Source organism: Tiliqua scincoides, chromosome 7, assembly GCF_035046505.1.
Source record: "Tiliqua scincoides isolate rTilSci1 chromosome 7, rTilSci1.hap2, whole genome shotgun sequence".
Taxonomy (NCBI): Eukaryota; Metazoa; Chordata; class Lepidosauria; order Squamata; family Scincidae; genus Tiliqua; species Tiliqua scincoides.
The window spans coordinates 49,719,333-49,741,996 of NC_089827.1; the positions used below are offsets into that span (position 1 = coordinate 49,719,333).

General features: G+C 43.1%; 1 protein-coding gene across 1 annotated transcript in view; it reads right to left on the minus strand.

Annotated features, from left to right (window-relative positions):
* The window catches only part of PAH (phenylalanine hydroxylase), a 40,733-nt gene that overhangs the window by 5,213 nt on the left and 12,856 nt on the right, over positions 1–22,664 (minus strand). The window contains exons 4-11 of the mRNA XM_066633332.1: positions 13,907–13,995; positions 12,341–12,408; positions 7,267–7,463; positions 6,989–7,124; positions 4,976–5,045; positions 3,530–3,586; positions 2,206–2,301; positions 212–345 (exon numbers count right to left, since the gene is read on the minus strand). Of these exons, the coding sequence (XP_066489429.1) occupies positions 212–345; positions 2,206–2,301; positions 3,530–3,586; positions 4,976–5,045; positions 6,989–7,124; positions 7,267–7,463; positions 12,341–12,408; positions 13,907–13,995 (847 nt within the window). The remainder of the gene's footprint in view (positions 1–211; positions 346–2,205; positions 2,302–3,529; positions 3,587–4,975; positions 5,046–6,988; positions 7,125–7,266; positions 7,464–12,340; positions 12,409–13,906; positions 13,996–22,664) is intronic.

Consider the following 22,664-nt stretch of genomic DNA (forward strand, 5'->3'; position numbering starts at 1 on the left):
ACTAATCAGCCTTAAGTGGGCACGAGGCCCAGTGGATTGGGATTTGGCAGAACACATGGGTACCCAAACAGATATACAGATAATAACAGGCTGTCCTGTATTTTAAATGTTTTTTTAACAGATACTTAACACCAACAGATAATAAGGGCTGTCCTGTATTTTAAAATGATAATAGCGGTCCAACCAAACCCTAATACAAATGCAATCTTACCTTAACTTTTGTTTTGCATCTTTAAAACTTTCAGCAACATAGTAAATGGGCTGGAATTCAGTGACAGGATATTTCTGAATGGCTGTCCTTTCCAAGTTGAGAGGTTCAGTGATAGGCTTATCTGATAAGCAATACTGAAAGAGGAAGGAAGGGTGATTTGAATCTCCGACTGTGGTTTTATTGTACTATACGAAAATCTGACCTAGATATAAATCTTTCCATTCACACTTACTGATTCTTACTGATGTCCTCTTCCACTAACGCATAAGAAACTAGGGATGCATCCAAAGGAGTCCAAATGGAACTGAGAACTGAACCCACCCTGGATTCCTTCCTAGGCATAGGAATCCTTTCTGAAGTATATTCCAGGATATCATATCACTCAGGAGGCAGGAGGTCTGGTCTAGAGGGTAGAGCCTCTGCTAGCCCGAAGATAACAAGCCAAGCTGAGTTATTCCATCTGCTGCCCTCCATGTGAGAGATGAAGGAACTGCTTGTCAGTCTGCATGGGAGGCAACTGGAGGCCTGAAGTGAAAACCAGACCAGGAAGATCCATCTGAAATGTTGTATGGTTCTTGAAAGGGAGAACCTTCTATGATTGTAAAAATCCCCTCGGGGGATTTAGAAACACCTGCCCATGTAAACTGCCTTGAATAAAGTCAGAGGAGTAATCCAATGACCAGAAAGGCGGTATATAAATACCTAGTTATTATTATTATAGGTCTGTGTGATATAATAATATATCAAGGTTGGTAGCATCCACAGACCCCAACATGGTGCTATGAGGTGCACATGTGTCTTTGAAGGTGTCTGGTGGCTCCCACATGCTGTTACCATTGCCATCTTGCCTTCCAAGCCACCGTTTTGTGCCTGGCCCAGCCCCCGCATCACTATTTTGTGATAGCAGTCCCCACAAGGTTGGTAGCACCAACAGACACCACCAGGTCGGGAACCCCCTGTCATAACCCATCTTGGCTTTATAACTCCCTGTGGTACCAGGTACTCTGCTCTCCTCATGCTGCTGAGCTATAAATCTCTGCTTTTTCCCCACATGGGAACAAAGCCAATATATGGTAATTCAATCCCATATAGCAATGAATTATAAATACAGGTGGGAGTGATAATGAAATAAAAACACATAACACCACTTTCTGTCCTTCTCATTCTTGTAAAAACAAACCAAAATCTGCAAAAAACCACCAACAACACAAACCTGTTTAATTTGGTTTTTATTATTTAATGGGAGGGTGCATGGGTAATGACTGTGGCTGCATCTGCTGACACTATACCACCTGTATCACCTACCTAGTACACTTTGAAAGTGATTATAATTTATAATTATAATGTGAACAAAGTTGATTAAAAACAAATAACACTGCTTTCTGCACTTCTAACTTTTAGAAATCACCAATATCTGGGAAAAAATAAAACCGTTTTCTCCCATCTCTAATTATAAAGGAGTACAGCAAAGGTCACACTCTCCTCATTCAGAAATTTGACACTCTAACCACACTGCAGCCAGAGTCTTATTCTGCAGTTCATGGTTAATCCAGCCTGACCTCTGAGGTTGAAGCTCAACAATGTCCAGTATTCCACACTGGACATAAGACCAGCATGGAGGACTTCCATGCTTTTCCCAAATACTCACAGCCCTTCACATGCATTATGGCAAGAATCTTTACACTAGCACTGCAAGGTTAGTCAATATTAATGTCTCTATATTACAGAGAGGGGAATGACTGAGATAAAGTGGCTTGAATGCCTATGGCCGCTTCATGAGCTTGTGATGGAGCTGATGTTTAAATCAGAAATGTCTAGCATTTGATCTGTTGAGGAGCATAAATATCTCCCATAGATATGGGAGACTTGATGGACTTCATCAGGCATTCAGACTTGATGCTAGGAGAACCTAATTATGTAAACATAACTATACATCATTTATTCTGAAATATACTTCATTTGCCAAATTAGGGATAACAGTAATGGATCCATACCTGCAATTCACCAAATGATGACAGCAGTCCAGCTCCATAAGCCTTTATGGCATTGCCTTCTTTACAAAGCCCAAATTCCACTGTAAACCAGTAAACCTGAAATAAAGCAAGGCAGAAACAATACAAGGTCTCAGGATGATCTTGTGAATGGGACTATGGGCACAATCCTAACCAGGACTACTCAGAAGTAAGTCCTGTTTTGTTCAATGGGGTTTAATAATAATAATAATAATAATAATTAATAAACTTTATTTATATCCTGCCCTTCTCTCCAAAGGGACCCAAAGGGCGGCTTACTGTCAGGAAAGTGTGGTAAGCCCTTATCACATTGATGCAAAAGCAGCCTAAGAGTCAAAGATTTCCGGTGGCACGTGTATTACCACGCCACTGGCGTTTACCCTGCCCCCGCACAAGACACAGGAAGGGCCAGCCTCGCAGCCGATTGGTTGGGGGCTAATTGGTCTGGGGCCACGTGCAGGCTGCTCAGAGAAGCCCGCGCAGTCGGGACCAGGCAGCGGTCACCCACCCGCCCACCCTTTTGCAGTCTGAGACTAGCTGGTCGCCTTCTGGGGCCGGGTAGGAATTTTTGCCATCAGCCTAATTGGCACATCGGTTGGTGGTTTTTTGCCTACCCCGGACTGTGGAGTTTTCCATGGGGGTTTTCCCTAGGTCTTCTTGGTCACTTTAGGCAGGTGTCGTGCGGGTTTTGGGTAGGTAAGGTCATATCGGTGTACACCGCAGGGTGGCAAGGGCCAGGTGGATTCCACGCTTGGTCATGCTGGCATTCCCGGCTGGGTGACGCAGGCTGGATGAACCTTGGCCTGGTGGTAAAGGCGCACTGCGGGTTCGCTCGGGTGGCCTGAGCTAGCCTGCCACCCTGCCCCTTCGGGGTGACAATGAAGGGGGTGGCAGGCTTGTACTGATGCTGCCCAGAGTCTGGTGTGGTCGCCCAAATCACTATAGGGGGAAGTAGACGGGCAGCTCCGTTTCCCCCATGTAGAACCCGCATGACTTATTTGTTAGGCCCTGTTGCAATCTGAAGTATATTTAAATAGTTAATAAAGTGGCCCTTTGTACCATATACCCTTGCCTGTGTCTTTATTGGGAGGTACTGGGTAAATGGGACACCTTATAAAACAGTCAAGGGATGGTCAAACTTTACCATCCCTTTACCATACCATTAGGTCATGATTATTATGCAATAATGTAATCATTGCTTCTTGGTGAGATTTCTATGGCATTCTATAGCCAATGAGTCAAGAGTTTGCATCCCAAATTTGGTGCTGGATCATAGTGAAAAATGCCATCAACACTTTAGAGTTACCGTAGCAAGCTTCTCAATATAGTCATCTGGAGCTCCCAAGGAAGCCAATCCAATTTCCTGTAAAAAATAAAATATTATCAATTTTTTTAATTCATCCTTTTTGCCACTAGAGTTGAAATAAAAAAATTTCAAGAAAATTCTTTTTCCTATTTTTGCAAAAATTTAAATGCACAGTATGTTCTTTAATATAATTTTCCCCAATATTTGTGATTATTGATTTTGAAAACAAACATCAAGATATAAAAGTAGATAATCAAGTTGATCCTTAGCATTATTACTTCAATAATTGAGATGTAATTTGGAATTTCAAAATTCAAATTTAAATTCTGAAATGTTGAATTTTCAGTTGGTGCAATGCTGCATTTTACTTAAACTCCATCTGGCAATATCTAAGAGAAAGATACTTTGTCTGATCACGTTTCTGCCCAGGGGCAGGTCAACCACAAAAGCCGGTTCTGGATATTTTGTGGATGGTTTTTAAGGCACACAACACAAACAGAGCTTTCCAGTGTTTCTGAATGCACAGTGTTTCATATATGCACTAAAATTCTTAGTGATTCAATTCTTCCATTCCATTTTTTAACGTCCCCTCCAGGTCCCCTTGACTGTGAGTTCCCTGTAAGATGCACTGTGCCTCAAAGCAGAATGTTCTGTAGTTTGTCCAAGAGCCTGACCTGAAGAAAGCCTCTTAAGCAAGATAAATCTCCACCATCATCACTCATCATTCTTTTTAGTCACCCACTCATTCTCCTACTCAGATAATACCATGGGAAACAACACAGAGCTCCTCTATTGGCTTTCTTCCCAATACATAAATGTAGTAGAAGAACTCATTGACCATGAATTGCAACAAACTGGCAATGAGTAGCTTTGACAGACCCCACCTTGTCTAGGGTCACCTTCTTCTCCTTCATAGTTCAGAATTCTCCATCTTCTTTACCTTTTCTCCTGCCTACATTCGCCTCCATCCTTGCTGTAGTTGCAGTTCTTACATGAATCTCACCAAGTTGTAAGTATCTGCCACACAATTCTGCTCTTGCTTACAACCAGATATCTATCTCTCTCTCCTTTTTTTTGAATGGATGCTACTTGGATTTTGGCTTGTGAGTTTACCTGTCTCTTATTTGTTTGGAGTTTGTTTGTCCTTAAGCAAACTGCTCCATCAATTAACAGGTTCTAATCCTGTTAGGTCAACAAAACCCCACCTCTTTGGAACCCTGTAATATTTTAGTTATTACCACATCATATGAATGTTGAAGTACAATTGACTTACAGCAATGTTGTTAGTTTCACTGCATGGGTTTTGGAGCTTCAAAAATAAAATTCCAGAAATTGGAGTTGCTGAAAACAGTATCTGGAGTCTTTGGTACTTTTCTATACCATTTTATGTGGCCCCCGATTTTTTGAATAATTCTGTCCACCATTCAACCAAAGGACTTTACTTACTTGGGAAAACTGAGCAAAACTGGGATCAGCAAACAGAGGGACGTGTCCTAGAAGTTCATGGCAAATATCACTAAAAGAGAAGTGAAAGGAATTCATCTGGTTTGTGGAAAAAAAACATTACTCATTGTTTTAAAAATACTGTTGCTGCTTCTCTATTTTCTATTCTGTTGGCTGAATTATATTGATTCATTTTAGTCTTTCAACTGTACACTTTATGTATATAGCTGGGGTTGCGTTTATGCCAAAGTTGGGATCTATTCTAAAATTATATACTGTAGAAAAAATTAAACTTTCAATATATTAACCTCATACTACAAAACCAAGTCCTGTAGGGCCTGGGAATGTCATAATTATTACATATTAGTCAACAGAGCCAGCTGCCTTACCATCAAGCCATTTCGGCCCAACGTAACATATACACAACAGGGATCAAATGTGTATACTTGTGGGTTGGGCAGAAATGGGTTGAGAAGGGTCTGGTGGCTCACTTTAGGCAGTGGTTGGGGAAGAATGCCAGTGAATGTATGTCATTTCATTTTACGAGGGTCGCCCAGAAAGTAATGCACCACATTTTTTTTCTTCAACAATTATTTATTGAACACAATGAAACTTACACACAAGAAAGAATGATGTTTCTTCTACACTCCCTATTTTTCCACATAATCTCCGTCCAGTTCTATGGCCTTCCTCCAGCGAGACACAAGGGCATGTATGCCCTGTCCGTACCACTCCTTGTTCTGGTCACGAAGCCATTTCTGCACTGTGCGAATCACCTCTTCGTCATCCTCAAAATGTCTTCCGCGAATGGCATCCTTTAATGGCCCAAACAAGTGGAAGTCTGAGAGAGCTAGGTCAGGGCTGTAGGGTGGATGGGGTAACATAGTCCAACCCTGTTTAGTGATGTGTTCCGAAGTCCTCAAACTTGTGTGAGGCCGAGCGTTATCATGTTGAATCAAACATTCACCTGGGTTGTTATGGCGCTGAAGTCACTGGAAGCGCTTCTTGAGTTTGGTTAATGTCTTCACATAAGCTTCAGAATTAATGGTGCTGCCTCTTGGCATCACATCAATGAGTATGACGCCCTCACAGTCCCAAAACACAGTGATCATGACCTTACCGGCGGAAGCAGTTGCTTTGAATTTTTTCTTCTGTGGAGATTGAGGATGACGCCATTCCATCGACTGTCGTTTTGTTTCGGGCTCAAAATGGTGAACCCAGGTTTCATCACCTGTCACAATCCTGGACAAGAACGCTTCCCCCTCATCTTCAAAACGTTTCAGCAACTCAGAAGAAATGTTTTTTCTGAGAGATTTGTGGTCCACCGTAAGACAGCATGGAACTCATCGTGCACACACTTTTGAGTAATCAAGAGCACGGATGATTGCATCCACACTTCCTTTGCTGATTGACAGCTTCAGCGCCAACTGCCTAGTCGTTATGCGTCGGTCCTCGCGAATGAGCACATCAGCAAGCTGCGTCTTGTCAGGTGTGACAGCCGTGGATGGCCGCCCCGAACGCTGCAAATCTTGGAGCTCTGCCGAACTGCCTTCTAATGGCCTCACCCTCTGTGCCCAGCGACTAACTGTACTTCTGTAGACTGCAGATTCTCCATAAACTGTACACAAACGTTTGTGAATGTTCCCAACAGTTTCTTTCTCCGCAGTGAGAAATTCAATGATGACACGCTGCTTGTAACGGTCATCACTTACAGACGCCATTTTGAAACACTGCTGCAGCTATGCTATCTGTCTGAAGAAACCAAAAATTTGTGTGCGCACTCCTGAAAATTCAAATAATGTATATCTAAAGTTTCGCATTCGTACCATTACTGTAGGCTGAGAAAAAAAATGTGGTGCATTACTTTCTGGGCGACCCTCGTATTATACTTTTGCCACTGGGGAAGTGCCAGTTGGCTTTTTTGCCCCAGGCACCCAGCATGTCAAGTCCTCTGTTGATCTTCTGTGCTACTTCTAGCAGTAGTACAACTGTTCACATCTAGGAAATGATACGTACGGTTCTGGTGTGTACATTGGTCTTGACGAATGGCGAATGTACTGCGTCGAATGAAATACCCTAAAGGCCAAGCCAGCCAAAAAATCCCGAGATGACAGCAGTCCAGCCACAGGACGCAGGCGAAATCCTGTGCAGCCTTGAAGCACAGAAAAGTTCTACATTACAATTTGGAGAGAATTATGTTCTGATAGATTTATACATGTTTATGGCTCATTGTTTACTACTTCTCATGTAAGATCATAGTATGGTGTCAGTGACATCTCTATGCCTTCACTTACTTTTCAGGAAGTTTGAGACATCTTCCAGCTGTGGAATATTGTCTTCTTGGTAGCCGCAGTATTTTTCCAGAAGAGGGAACACGTGGTTGTGTTCATAGCAAGCATGGGTGGGATACAGAGTCTTCAGCTCCCTGAAGACTGTGCCCCAGGTTCTCTTCTCTTCCTCAGTGTAAGTCACGTTGGGGATTGGCTGCCCACTAGAAGGGAAAGCACAGATAAAGGTTACAGTTAAATAAGTTATACACCCCTACCGTACCAGCAACAGCAATTCACACACATTCCATTTTGACATGGTATCACAAGGTGAGGATGATCTTTGTACTAAACATTTTACCAGATCTCAGGTGCAGATGTGCACCAAAATTCTCCTCATCGTTTGGCAGGATGATACAGAAGACCAAGGTAACCTGGTGTGAGAGAGACCCCTGTTTGGGAGCTCCTATGATGGTTATTTCCATGGGAGGGAAGTCCCCATGGGTGCCAATTGCAACTGCAGGCAGTTCAATCTGGATCAGGACCATGTTGGAGGTGAAAAAGCCTCCCCTTCATGCCATGGTCCAAATCTAGATCAGATTAAAATCCAAAAGCTTCATTTACACTAATAGTGCTATATTATCTATCAATCAATATCTTTCAAAAGAAAAAAAATTCAACTATTTTTCTAATGCACCATCACAGCTACCTTCAACATCAGTTCATTAGCAGGTTGATCTTTTATATTATTATTATTATTAACAGTATTTTTCTGTTCAACTGATCAAAAGTAGTTGATCTTTTATATAATAAACCTGAGCTTGTGGCCAGTATTTTGCTTCTCAGACTGGAAACTGGAGCAGGCTGAGCTGCTATTCAAACATACATTTCCCAGGACAGCATCATCAACACTACCTATTGGATTTCACTGACTCATTATTTTCTGCATAGTAGATTTATCTTCCTTGCATCAAAAATGACTCAACTGGAGCTATGGACAACTTATCTGTTTTTTATTTTATAAATTTGTACCCAGCCTTTTAAGATCAAACCATCAAAAGCTAATTTTCAAAGTTTAAAACACAGTAAAAACATAGAATCATATATATATATATATATATATATATATATATATATATATATATATATATATATATATATATATATATATATATATATATATATATATATATATATATATATAACTGTAGTAAAGATAGGAGAACAGCATCATCATAACCCCATGAGCAGCTATGATTCTTCTTGCAAACCATGGCCAAATTTGACAAGACAGTCATTGGTCTCCATTCCTGTGTTTCATTCCAGAAGCAACAATGGTCTGTCATCCCTTGTTCATTCCTGCTCTTGATTTGCAGCTCTGTAATCTGTATCAGAGCTAATCTTTTACATCTGATAAAAGATGAAGCCACAGAGAAGCCAGTTGCAGGATAAAGGGGTTAGCTTTGATAACCCCTTAGATCTGGCATGCCCCTAAAACCTTGCAGTTCTGCAAGTCAACTCTAGATACAAGCTCAGCAGGAGAGGCAACCCTCTCTCTCCCTAAATACAGTTACAGTGCTGTCAGCCCAGGTTTGCCCCAAAGCAGAAGGGAGTCCCTTTGACCTGCTCTGCTTTATTGCCTTGACATTAAAACAGAAGGAGGTCGATTCCTCAGAAAATAATAATAAAAAATGGGTAGGCTACTCCCCCTTGGTTTTTCCAAATCAAAGAGTCTTTTCCAGCAATTTAATAGGGTTTGTGGCACTGCTGGGATAATACGACAGATTTCCAAAGCTGCAGGCTCTTTGTTGAAACACAACTGATACCCTACCACTCCCCACCCCCTTTAATTTTAGCCTCAGCCTAGTGGCAGCCCCCCAATAATTGTGCAATTTTCTGTGCCTCTGCACCAGTCCTCCTTGATCTCTGGAGCCTTAAACCTGATTTTGAAAGAGAGGGAGGGGAAAATGGGGACCGCTTTGGTTTCTATAGCATTGACCTTTTCTAATTAATCCCTAGGCCACCTTCATGGGCCTGGAGAAAAGAGCAGAGGCTTAAGGCACTGTCAGGCACCAATTTGAAAGCAGCCAAGATCAATAGACCAGTCTCAGGGTGGCAGGTGAGGTAGGGAGGAAGGCAAGCCCGGGAGGAAAGAGAAAGAGGAATGGCCAAAGGGTTTAACAAATGGGACTCACCGAGTGCCAGGCTAAATGGTTCATCCTTTTAATATAGGTCAATCCTGATGAAGTTATGCTTTCACTTTTGCAACTCCTCTGACATATGGATGCATTTTAACATGGTTTTCTAAGCTGCTGCCTCTCTGAGGCTGGTGGAATGGCAGAATGGAAACGTATGCAAAAATATTCCACTTACAAGGATACCACATGAATGAATGCTATACAGGGCCAGTCCCAAGATTTTGTAGGCTATCCAATGACTATAAATGTGCACTCTTAAAAAAAGCAGAAGGTCCCTGGTTCTCTCACTGTGGCATCTCCAGGTAGGGTTGGGAAAGACTCCCGTCTGAAACTTAGTAAGGCCATAGCTCATTCACCCAGTTCTCTGCAATGCACAGAGGAATTAGAAGGTAGGATTTATCTCTATGCTAGACTCTTGAGAAGGATGGATTCAAAAAGGGAAAGACTTGCATTGCTTCCAGCTTTATTGGAACTCTGACATGAGGTGAAAATGGCAACTCACAGGCCTCTGGGACCAGATGTCTGACTTAGAGCCAGACTTAGCCAGACTGTGACCTGAGCAGTATTCTGGCACTCTGGCTGAGTGGCAGCCAACTATCTGCAGAGCTCCAATGGCTGAGATACAGGAGAGAAAGGCAGTCATGCCTCTTAAAAGTACCATACAAGTCTACATGCACACTAACGCACAGCTTCATAAGGAAACCTGGAAACCAAGGCAGAAGGACTTGCCACCATCAGGAACAATGCAAGAACACTGGGACAGTAGGAGGAAGAGCTTGAGGCTGGTGCTGGTGGGGGGAGGGTGTTGATGTGATCTGTTGGCACTACCTAATGAAGGACAGGGCTTCCACGTGAAACTGGAGTTGTGCCTTAACATTTATGACAATGTTTCTCAAATGGAACCCACTAGGTGGGTCATGAGCCAATTTCAAGAGGGTCCTCATTCACTTCAATGCATATGATATTTTTAATATCTTAGACTTGATGCTACCATGGAATATGACTGCATTTGGGGAAATGTTACAGATCTGTACTTGTAACAGGCTTTTAACAATGATAGTCACTGTGCTTTACTCCTACGTAAGTGTGGATAGGATTGTAGCCTTTGGGATGTTTGGGGAATTTTTTAAAAACAGATCAGCAACTGCTTGGGAGGGTTAGGAGGGTTCTTTATTTTAAATAAAGTTTTAAACTTATTATTATTTACTTACTTACATTTGATTTTGTCATATGGGGGTGTTAAAAATGTTCCTGCTTGATGATGTCACTTCTGGTTAATGGTATCACTTCTGGTGGGTCCAGACAGGTTGTCATTCGAAAAAAGGGGTCCTGGTGCTAAAAGTTTGAGATCCACTGGTCTATGAAACTAGAAATGGACAACTCCTCGCTCTTTGAACTAACATTATCTGTAGGTCAGTTTCTATTTCCTGTAACTTGTCAACAGAAATTGATAATTAAACAGAACAATGCAATCTGGATGACTGTATTTGCATCATTCTTTTTTCCCATCCCCTTTCCCCTCGCCAAATAATGAGAAAAATAACCTATCAAAAATCACCCAAATGCAGCTGGGCCAGGAATAAGAGAGGCAGAGTATAAGATCAAGGCCATAATAAGCAAAGCAGCATTTCAATATTGTTTACAGCTACTGCTTGAATGCAAATTATACACATGCCCCTCCTCCTCTCCCCTGTTTAATGTGAAACATATGAGGCCCCACTTTCTTTGGTGCTGGGGACTTTGTAGTCACCTTTGAGAAGGCAGTGCAATTAAATCACAATACTTGGAAACACTGAAAGGACACAATTTTTTTTCCATTAAGTTGTACTTTTAGGATAAATGCAGTCAAAGGAGGATTTCAGCACAGAATGGGGAGAGGGGAGCCAGCAATGTAAAATTAACACTTTAAAGAAAAATTGTCTGATGAGAAAGGTATTTATTGTATATGCAAGGTCTGATCAGTTTTATTTAAGCTACTGGTTGGTTCTGTGAATGACACCTATGCTCAGGACCTTTCCTCCTCAATCACATGCTCCAATTTCCCCTTCCTTTCTGATTAGGCACCAAGACATAGTTAAGAGTACAAGAACTTAAGAGCAGCCCTGGAGGGTTAGATCAAAGGTCCATCAAGCCTAACATCTGTTTCTTACAGTGGCCAAGCAGATGCTCCTGGGAAGCCCCAACCAAGGCATGAAGAGGTTTCTTGTGCTGTTGTCTCCCCACCCCCCAAATTGGAATTTAGAGGCAAGTTGCCTCCTGAACATCATGACTAACACCCAATCATTGCCATGGATGTCAAAACTGGATCCGAAATCAGAAGTGAGAAGGCAAATCAGAAGGCAGGAGAGGAAGAGAGTGCACAGGAGTACAGCGGTTGTTGAAATAGCAACAAACCATGGCTTGGTTTTGCACCTAAACCAACACACCCTGTCCATGGCCCTGAGTGAGTCCATAGTCTTTGTCATCTTCTTCCTTTCCTTCAGAGTCATATCTGGCACTAGTCCTTTCCCTTAACTTGTGGCCTGTGTTGGTTGCTTGCCTCCCCAGACATTCCCTAGCCTACTATATAGCCTTTTAACAGGTCCCAAGTGAAGAAGTGGGGGAGGAGCTGGCAGTTGCTTGGGAACTGAACTATGAACCAATCACTTCTACCAAATCTGTGAGTCAGAAGTGGTTTCTCCATTATGCCCCCAGAGCTTGCAGCTTGGCTCAGTGTAGATGGCTCCATGGCTGAGACAGATTCATCTATCAGCACTGGGTAAGTTGAGGTGCTTGGCTTCATGGTGTCATCCATGTTCTCAATGTCCCAGACAAATATCTGCAGTGTTCAAAAGGTGGGCTTTGGTCCTTACATCTTCATGATACAAATGACATTTCATTTCTTGTGCCTTTTGCATACTTACTGCCTGTAATTGTAGGCTATGTCTGCAAATTCCTTTCTTCTGGACCGGTAAACAGGATCTTTGAATCCCTGGGGGGAAAAAACCGTATAAAATGTATTATTCTTGCTTGTAGTGATCATTTTAGAATAAAACTGTGGTGTGATAAAGCAATATCTGACAACTTCACAACATCATTCACATCATTTCAGGTTTCAATGTCAAGATTCACAGCAAGATCAAATTAAAACTGATATAGCATAGGCATTTTTCTTATTTTTTTAAATACCACATAGTAACCCAAGATATAGTTGCTTCTGAACAGTAATCACATATGGCCTCAAACATGGGCCTGGATAGAAACCAGCAACTAATACAGGTATGTCAGAAAGGAAGCAGAATGTTCTTCTTGCCAGCCAACAGCCTTCTGCAGATGGGTAGTGGCCTTGAGCCAGGAGATGCTAGTCTCTTTTAACCCTATACAGAGACAGGCAACATAGCCAAAGCAGGCCCGAGTCAAATGAACAGAGGCACTGGAAAAGTTGCAGGTGTCCAGTTAAAAGAAGATGAAAGGGGGTCTGATTCGTCCCCCTGACCCTGAGGCTAGTCAATGAAAACAATTTGGTGAGTCAAAACTCGCTTGTTTCTCTGCATCATAAATTCGATACAGGCTTCGGTTCTTTCAACAACCCAAAAGGAAATGGGTCATTATCCAATTCATCCCAGCATTTGCATCTGGGATCCATTTCTCTTTTCAGTGTACTAGTTTTATTTTATGCCATGATTTTCTTTTTCTTTCAAGCGTGGCATTCTTTTATCCAGGCCGGAGCTACAAGAGGGCTTTTTGATTCACTCACTCAGGGCAATCGGGTTTCCATTCACTCTGTTTTTTTCTAGGACTCTGCCAAATATTGTGCCAATTTATTGTACAGGACACATAGTTCATTTTAGATTAAACGAGAGCTACTGAAAGGCTAATCACTCAGCCTCAATTAGTGTAATAGCAGCAATTTCTTTTGCTGTGCTGCAAGTAATTTATTTACAAGTATCCAGCCTCAGTTAAATTAATAGCAGTAATTTCTGGCTGCGTTGCATCTTGTAACATCAAAATAAGGTGCTATTAGCCTGAAATGATAAAGAAGAGCTGCTTTTTCTAATCAGTCATGGGAGTGTTAAGGGATTCTGCGCTCATTTGTACAAAAACTTTTCCCCTGCCAGGTAGTGCCATCTATCAGGTTTGATGAAAAAAATACTTTTGTTAGTCCATGCAAGCATTTGTTTCATGACTCATATTTCTTTGGTGTTCCACCACTACAGCCTGCAAAAGAGTCATTGCATGTTTAAATATCCCCCCCCCCACACACTTAAAATCCTTGCAAGATCTCTTGTATCTTCAAGGTAACAATTTCAAATACATTACTCATATCTCATGGGACTATTGTGAGAATCTTCTGAGGCTTTGTTGTTCACAATTATAATACTTTTAAGGTGTTCTTGAAAACATGAGGACTAGTAACTTCATTTTAAATAAAAACAAATATGGCAAATCTCATTTTGTACAAAGAAGATTTTACAACTTTTTTTTCTTACAGGGTGGTCAGCATCCAGTTCTGCTCCATAGCTGAGAATCTGATTGGCAAATCTGTCCAGCTCCTTAATAGTTCTTGGGAACCATGGGACTAGAGAACAGAAAAGAAATGTGAATGGTTTTAAGCTTCTTCTTACTTTAAGTAAAAGTGTAATGCCTTTCCCATTTATTTATTTAAAAGATTTTCTCCCACTTTTTCACAGCTCAAAGTGAAAGATAATAGAAACCTATAATAGGTACCATTAAAACCAACTTACAACAATTTACTCACTAGTTGCTTGATATTTTCCAGGAAACAAATTGGGGAAGAAGATAGGACGCATGGAGGAAAAGACATAAATGGCTGTCTTCAAGATTTGCATGGGGGCTACCCCTTGCCCAGGTGGCTACCAAGAGAGGGCCTCTATGGTGCCGTACTCTCAGTGAGGAACATCTCTACTTATTTGTCTGTTTTGTCCAGCTTACCTTTCAAATCACATGAAGATCCTCCTTGCTCTCTAAGACTAGGGCCACAAGCTAGCATCAAGTAAGGCACACCAACATGGTAACTCAAGACCTCCCAGAATTGAGGAGGGCTCAGACCTCAGTGGCAACAAACAAGAAGGTTCAAAGTTGCTCCAAAGGATCTCTAGCCACAAGCTAGCATCAAGTAAGGCACACCAACATGGTAACTCAAGACCTCCCAGAATTGAGGAGGAGGGCTCAGACCTCAGTGGCAACAAACAAGAAGGTTCAAAGTTGCTCCAAAGGATCTCTAGCCACAAGCTAGCATCAAGTAAGGCACACCAACATGGTAACTCAAGACCTCCCAGAATTGAGGAGGAGGGCTCAGACCTCAGTGGCAACAAACAAGAAGGTTCAAAGTTGCTCCAAAGGATCTCTAGCCACAAGCTAGCATCAAGTAAGGCACACCAACATGGTAACTCAAGACCTCCCAGAATTGAGGAGGAGGGCTCAGACCTCAGTGGCAACAAACAAGAAGGTTCAAAGTTGCTCCAAAGGATCTCTGTTGGGCAAGACAACAGGAGAACTACTGCCAATCAGAACATGCAACAACATGGAATCAGAGGACCATGGGAAAACAGCTTCATAGAAGTTGCCATAAGGTGCCCTAAGTTGTTGCCCCAAGGCATTTGCGATTGGCCACAGCCCGACAGGCAAAACTTGACATCTCAAATCAGTCCCAGAGCTGGAAAAGCATAACACTGAGTATTTATAGTAAAATGAGAAAAGAGTCTTGTGGCATCCTTAAAGGCTAACAGGTTTATGATGACATCATCAATCCTTTACTCTCTCTGATTTAGCTATAAAGGCTAATACTGTCATCCTGCTAGAATTCATTAGACCTGGAAGTTCCAGGTTCAAATCCCTGCTCATCCATGACGTTTCTTGGGTCAGTCACTATCTCTCAGCCTAACCTACCTCACAGCATTGTTGTGAGGATTAAAGGAGGGAAGGAGTCACATACACCTCCTTGGAGGCAGGGCAGTATAAAAATATGAAAAATAAATAAATACATTTACCATGACTTTATTATGTTGCGCTACCTGAAATATTTATATGCCACCCTCAATAATCCCTTGTAACATAAATAGCATTTCAGCCAGTGTTCAATACACCATTTACATTAGCTTACTAATATATATGCCTCACATGTTGAATAGCCGTCTCTTATGTCACTGATAAAGGTGCAGAGTCCATTAAAGGTTTGGCAAGAAAAGACCATTGTGCTGAAATACATGTTTCCCCTGAACTGCAGGAAACACAACCAAGAATCTCACAATGGTTGACATGTGCAGGTGCTGGACTATTGCCCTGCTCTGAATGGGGTTGCACCCCCCCTGAAAGAGCAGGTTCGCAGCTTGGGGGTTCTCCTGGACTTGCAGCTCCTCCTGGATGTCCAGGTGTCAGCTGTGGCCAGGGGTGCCTTTGCCCAGCTTCAGCTGGTGTGCCAGCTGCGGCCATACCTGTCTCAGGTGGATCTGGCCATGGTGGTCCATGCCATAGTGACATCAAGATTAGATTATTGTAACGCGCTGTACATGGGGTTACCCCTGAAGATGGTCCGGAAGCTACAGCTAGTGCAGAATGCAGCGGCTCGTGTAGTTGCTGGAGGTCGGCGGTTTGACTCTGTCATGCTGCTACTCCGGCGGCTGCACTGGCTGCCCATTTGTTTCCGGGCTGAATTCAAGGTGCTGGTTATGACCTTTAAAGCCCTAAATGGCTTGGGACCAGCGTATTTGAGAGACCGCCTTCTTCCGTATAATCTGGTCCATTCTCTAAGGTCATCAGAAGGGGCCCTGTTGGTTGTGCTGTCATTGAGAGTGGTGAAGGGAATGGCAGCCAGAAACAGGGCCTTTTCAGTGGTGGCACCTACACTATGGAATTCCCTCCCCTTTGAATTGAGAGCTGCTTCCTCATTATTAGTGTTCCGGCGGGGCCTGAAGACTTTTTTATTCAGGAAAGCCTTCGAGGCACCATAAGGGCTGTTGTTATAAATTTGTCTTTTACTGTGTGCTATGTATTCCATGTATTTTATCTTGTTTTAATTGTTTTTAACTGTTTTGTATTTTTAATCTTTATCTGTTTTGTATTTTTAACCTGATCGTTAGCCGCCTTGGGTGCCCTTCGGGGGGGAAAAGCGGAATATAAATCAAATAAATAAATAAATAAATAAATAAATAAACCCCTGCTAATTGGGTAAGAGGCACTTTTTCAAGTGGGTGTTCCTTTTTTTAGCAGGGGGTGGGTAACTGGCCCACCTCACCCCAGCAGTGTCTGTTATAATGGCTGTCTGCTGGTATTCCTTGGCATCTTTTTAGATTGTGAGCCCTTTTGGGACAGGGAGCCATTTAGTTATTTGATTTTTCTCTGTAAACCACTTTGTGAACTTTTAGTTGAAAAGTGGTATATAAATACTGTTGTTAATAATAATAATAATAATAATAATAATAATAATAATAAATAAGTGTTGCTATATAGGGCCAGCCCATCCACAAGGCCAACTGAAGTGGCCACCTCAAACAGTAGATTGGTGGGAATACCCACCTCTGTCTGCCTACTTGTCTCCTCCTCCTTCCAGGACTGGGAGGAAGAGGAAATGTGGAGACAGGGAAAGTGCTGAGCTAGAACATTAGACAGTGGGAGCTGCAGAGGCCTGCCTTGGTGCTATGGCATAAGCTTTTCTGGACTGCAGGCCACTCTATTAGATGCATGAAGTGTAATCCTCATTAGACACACACGTGCGCGCGCGCATGCGCACGCGCACAGGTATTAAAGGAAAAAATGCAAATGGCCTTGCTAAGGGATAACCTTAACAGTACACAAGACAAGCATGGTGAGTTACAATAGCAGTACAGTAATTAATAATATCCCCTGGCAATACTGCTCAAAAGCACTAGAGGGCAGCAATAGCAAAACATTTCCAGTCCTAATCATAAGTATGTTTTTAAACTGTACTCTCTCTTCATTTCAGGGCTGTCTACATTTGAAAGAGGGGGCGTGCATTCTTGGCAACTGCCTCCTAATGACCCACAATACAAGTACAAGTGACTCAGAATTTCACTTGTGCATGACCCACTGAAATGAATGGGGAGGGGGAGATATATAAAAGAGCACATTTATTATTGTAGGTCTCATCTGTGCAGATGTTGTTCTCTCTGTGTGTGACTGTGCTGTTAGTTCTGATCTCTCTATGGCCTGATTCTCATGTACATATTGACTAGTGTGTTTAGCTCCCCCACTCACATAAATATAAATCACATGATCAGTACATCAAATTTCCCTGGCCTCACCAGTGATTCTCATCTATACACATAAGCCACAATGCACCTGCTCCAACACATGGAGACACATTCCCTCAACACATTCCCTCCCTCCAACCACACAGCACACATATACACAGAGCTACACTCAGGACAGGAAGCTTGTGCACTATGCTTAATGCAACCATGTGGTTGCTTTGGGGACAATGATTTGGGGGTGTTGGACTAGCTGAACTTGGGTCTGATCCCATGTCATGAATATGTACATGTTAGGCCTAGGTTGGCAGTGAAGCCTGAACCAAACTAAGTCAGTAACAGAGAAGTGGCTAGCAGTTCCTAGCTGCAAGAATGAGAGTAAATAAACAAAAAGATTGTTGTCTCTCCTTTGCTGGCCAGAAAGGACAGATAACAAGAATTACAACCCATTGGAATGTTTAACACCTTAGTAGACAGAGAGTCGCCTGATCAAACGTGATGGAGTGCAGCTATGGATCTCCAGTTGGGAGGGGTAAGAACTAGGTGGGCTGGCAACCAGGCCCACTTCGAGAAGGTTCTGTCCTCAAAAGTTTCTGATTGGACAGTCTAAATAGTATGAAGTCACCTCAGTACTATTAGCATAAGAAGTATAAGAATGAGTGCCCAGGGGGTGTGGGTGTGTTCCTTCTCAGACAGAGTTTTGGGTGCAACAACCTGCACGCTTTGAGTTCCATTGTCCACCATGGGCACCTGGCCTCATAAGTAGCCTGGAGCTAAAAGATCTACAAGAATAACTGACCCAGGTGAGAGATAGGGATTAATAGAGATAGCCAGCTAGCTTTATTATTTTATTGCTGATATGTTTCCTAGATTTTTATGCCTCTAGCATTTGCTGCCTTACTGTAACCTTACATAACTTTAATAAACTAAAATATATTTTACTAAGCTGTTTCATTGTCTGTTGGGGACAAGGGTTCAGAATCCTGCCTAGCCGTTCAGCAAGCTACCAAGTGCTCACTGAGGTCTAGTAACTTGAGGGCTGAAGCTCTAATTGGAGAAAGACCTCAGTGCCTGCAAGAGATAGAATTAAACCCAGAGGGTCTCAGTGTCCCTGGACTAAAGCACTGGCACATACAGGGTGGTGGCAGTACTATGGAACAGAGGGGCCTTGAGGGCTTTAGGGTTCGAGAACCAAGAACTCTGAGCACCCCAAACTCCCCTAAGTTTGCGAAATCCCACCAAAGTGATTCTTACGAAGGGCTGGACTCTGTGGCAATGCCATTAAGAACAAATATCAGCAGGAATAGTCCAAAGTAAGAAATCCTTGAAAAGCACCAAATCTAATTATCCCGTTACTGAAACATGGAGCTCTCTAGCTCTTTGACTTGCTTTCTTCTGCCCCAGTTAGCCAGACATGCTGTCTCTTCCTGCTGCTGTTAATGAATGGCCAGAGCAAGCTGTTGTAACACTGACCCTCTGTGAAGCCCTGCAGAGCACATGTGGGTTGATCAGTAATAAATATTGATTTGTCTGCAGGGAGGACCAGCAGCATTTTATGGGCCTGCCTTGGACACCCAAGTGGTGACCAAATTAACACGGGGTCAGATGCTTAACAGGATGCTAATCAGCTATTTATATGAGGGGCAACAAAACCAGAGGACTGTAGAGGTTCTGCAGAAAACTGACATTCTGCCCATCCTGAGAAGAAGGGTGGATGGGGGACATGGGTTAAAGATAGGACTATTAAATTTATTGTCATTAGGCTCAGGTTTGGGCCTTTATAAGCCTAGCCAACTGCTCTGGTCAGCCCCAGGGTCCCAGCAAACAAGGCCTCCACAGACCCTCGGCTTCCAGCTTGTCTCCAAAAGGTAATAAATTATATCTGTAGTTTCCCTTCAATCCTGTGTAGAAAGAATAATAACATTTAATTCTTTTATTCTAGGCTCCAAGGAGTCTAATGCTAAATTTGTTGCCCAAGTGGAAAAGGCTGGTGAAAGAACTATACTGTCAGGAAGGGAGTGTGTGTGTGTGTGTTTTAATTACAAGCTACATAAAAAAAACAAAACCCACACACTTGTCTTGCTGGTTGATTTTGTGGTTATAATGTAAGGGATAACAAGTTAGAGCTGACCCTCCATTTCACAATCCCTAATAACAGGCAATGACACTAGGAGGACTATTTTGGTTATTTTTATGGGGGAAAACTTAGTGATGCGAGTGCTGCATGCTTCTCCCAGTGGCTGTGAGCATCTCCCTCTTGCTCTTACTTTGCAATCATGAACATTGAGGAAGGAAGGAAGGAAGGAAGGAAGGAAGGAAGGAAGGAAGGAAGGGTTGCTTGCCAAAGTGAGCAAACAGGAGGAGAAACTAGCAGCCTAATCCTATCTCGCACACACACACACACACACCCCGAGAGCCATGCCACAAGATCATGCGCTGAATCGGGGGGGGGGCAGTCTCAGAGGTCTCTTCCAGGTAAGGGAATATTTGTGATCTTGCCGAAAGGTGAACATCTGCTGCCACAATGGGTCCGCTTGGATCTGCACCAGCTATTTTTCTGGTACAAGTCTGAGTGGATCAGGGAAGGTGGGTGGGCAGCCCAATCCTACCCTGCGCTGGAACAGGCAGGCTGACTGCCCTGTGCTATATCCTGCGCAGGGTTGGAGGTGACTGTGGTGCAACTTGGGACAAGGGGATATTTTTCCCTTACCCCAAGCACTGCCCCAGCCACCATAATGGTGCTACTTGGATTTGCGCTAGCTAAATTGCTGGCACAGAACTGAGCAGCCCAGAGTTTGGCCAGGCTGCTCAGGAGGGGGGTTAGGATCCTGCCTAAGTGCTGGAGGCCTGTCCCACACCCCTCCAGGCTTGGCCTGCCCACTGGCCTGCCTACCACCCTCCCTCCCCCTGCCCCAAAATGCTCCTGAAACTCCACCCCAACCCCCCCCCCCTGCACTGGCAGCCCACCAGCTGCATGAACTCACCTCTGCAGGGCTTGCTCCAGCACAAGGAAGCTGGTGCATGTCCCTGTGTCAGCCTCCCTGACTCAAAAGGAGGCGCAGATGTCCCTTACGGCATGTTTGTGACACTCCTCAGCCGGTACAAGGGACTTGTGCTGGCTGATAGCTCAGGATTGCACTCTGAGACTGGAAAAGGGGATAGGATATTGGTGGAGCTGCCGCTGCTGATACCACCCCCTTCCTGGCTTCAACACACCCCCTCCCTGCCTGGTCTTGCACCTTTCCTCCTCCCCCACCCACCCCTTTGCTGACTTACTGGTGCTGGGGCTTTTCTAGAGGATGCTGGTGCATTGCCAGACACACATTTGTGGAGGTTGACTGGATGTGCAGAATGGGGGGAGGTCAGGTTTTGCAACCACCATAAAGCACGCTGTACCACTAGCACATGAGTTCCGGCAAAGCAACAGACCCATAGGATTGGGCTGTTAACATTGTATCCTTTGCACAGCTACTCAGATGTAAGCCCCACTAACTTCAGTGACTTACTCCTAGGAAACAATGCATGGGATTGCAGTCTTAATTCCACTGGCACACTCAACCCTCTACTTAAGTGAAGCACTGAAATGGCCCCATTGACTTCAGTTCTGTGGGACAAATCGGTTGCTTAGGCCTGTTCTGTGTGACGAGGTACCACTGCAGATTTTCAAGATGGGGGAGCAAGATTCACAGCAAGCTTCAAAGTCTGTGGTTGTATATATTACGGATTAAATTGTGAAAAGAAAGGAACACCATCATATGTTTGAAGAGCATTTGCATTTAAGAGCATTCTGCCTTCTGCCCTGCTGTATGATTGAGGAAAGGGTACCAGGAACAAATATTGATCCCTGCCTGATGCTTCCTCAAGGGACTTCTCAGGGAATAGCAAGGTGTCTTATCCATCACCATTAATCCATTAACTCATGAAGGCTTTCCTTCCAATCAATACATACCGGTTGGGCAAAAAGGCGGGGTATAAATTAATAAAATAAAAATAATAAAATAATACATACCACCATTTGCCTCTCACCTAACTTTCTTTCTCTACCCCTTTTTCCTCCTAAGGTCAATTCCCACAGCCATTTAAAAAAAAATATATCCACACATATATGTCCTGTACCATATCAGTTATCAGTGCCAAAATCACTTGAAAAGCCAACTTGTGGTCCAGTGGGCATTTCCACACCTGCATACAAAAGTTAAAATGATGCCCCTCTTTGGACTCCTGATCAATTTCTTTATTTTTTTTTAATGGTACACAGAAGTGAAGACTAGAGATAGGAAAATGCACCCCTTTTGGAATATGCCACCCCAAGTAATTTCTCCATATTGTTTTATGCTAATGTTGTTCCTGCTGCTAGGCTGTGTAGGCCAGTCCATTATAGCCTAATCCTAACTGCTGTTTGTTTAGGAATAATACCCACCCGTTTCAATGGGTCTTATGTCCACATAAGCATGACTACAATGGCAGCATTGTGCTGGAAAGTGACTGAGAAGTAGGGCCTTCTTTTTGCAAAATTATCATTAAGGAAGATGAATCAAGACACTTCCCCACCCAAAAAGCAATTAAGCTTCCCATTTTAGGTGTTTGGGGTCCCCTGCCAAGCTGTAATTCCTTGCCTGTCATGTCCCTTTGCTGAATGGAAGAGCCTGACTCCTCCAAATATTTTCCTTTTGCCTCATGCAATGTCATGGATAGGACACAAAGGAGAAAGTAAGGAGATTATCAGGATTTATTTCTGGCCAATATTAATGCCCTTTCATGTTGCTCTCAGGAAGGAAGAAGAGGCAGCAGACCTCAAGTATTTAAAGTCAACCTTAACTTGAAATCCTATTAGAATCGCATCTGCTGCCCGTAGAGCCACGTGGGTATTCAAAAGATATGTGTGCGTGTGATGCACACATACATGAAATGGAGAAGCCTAGACACTCAAGTTTGTACTTCTGGAATACTACACTAGTACACAGTTAGTTACTCCATATGACGGCCCTGTCTCCAATGGTGTTGAGATACTCAGTATAAC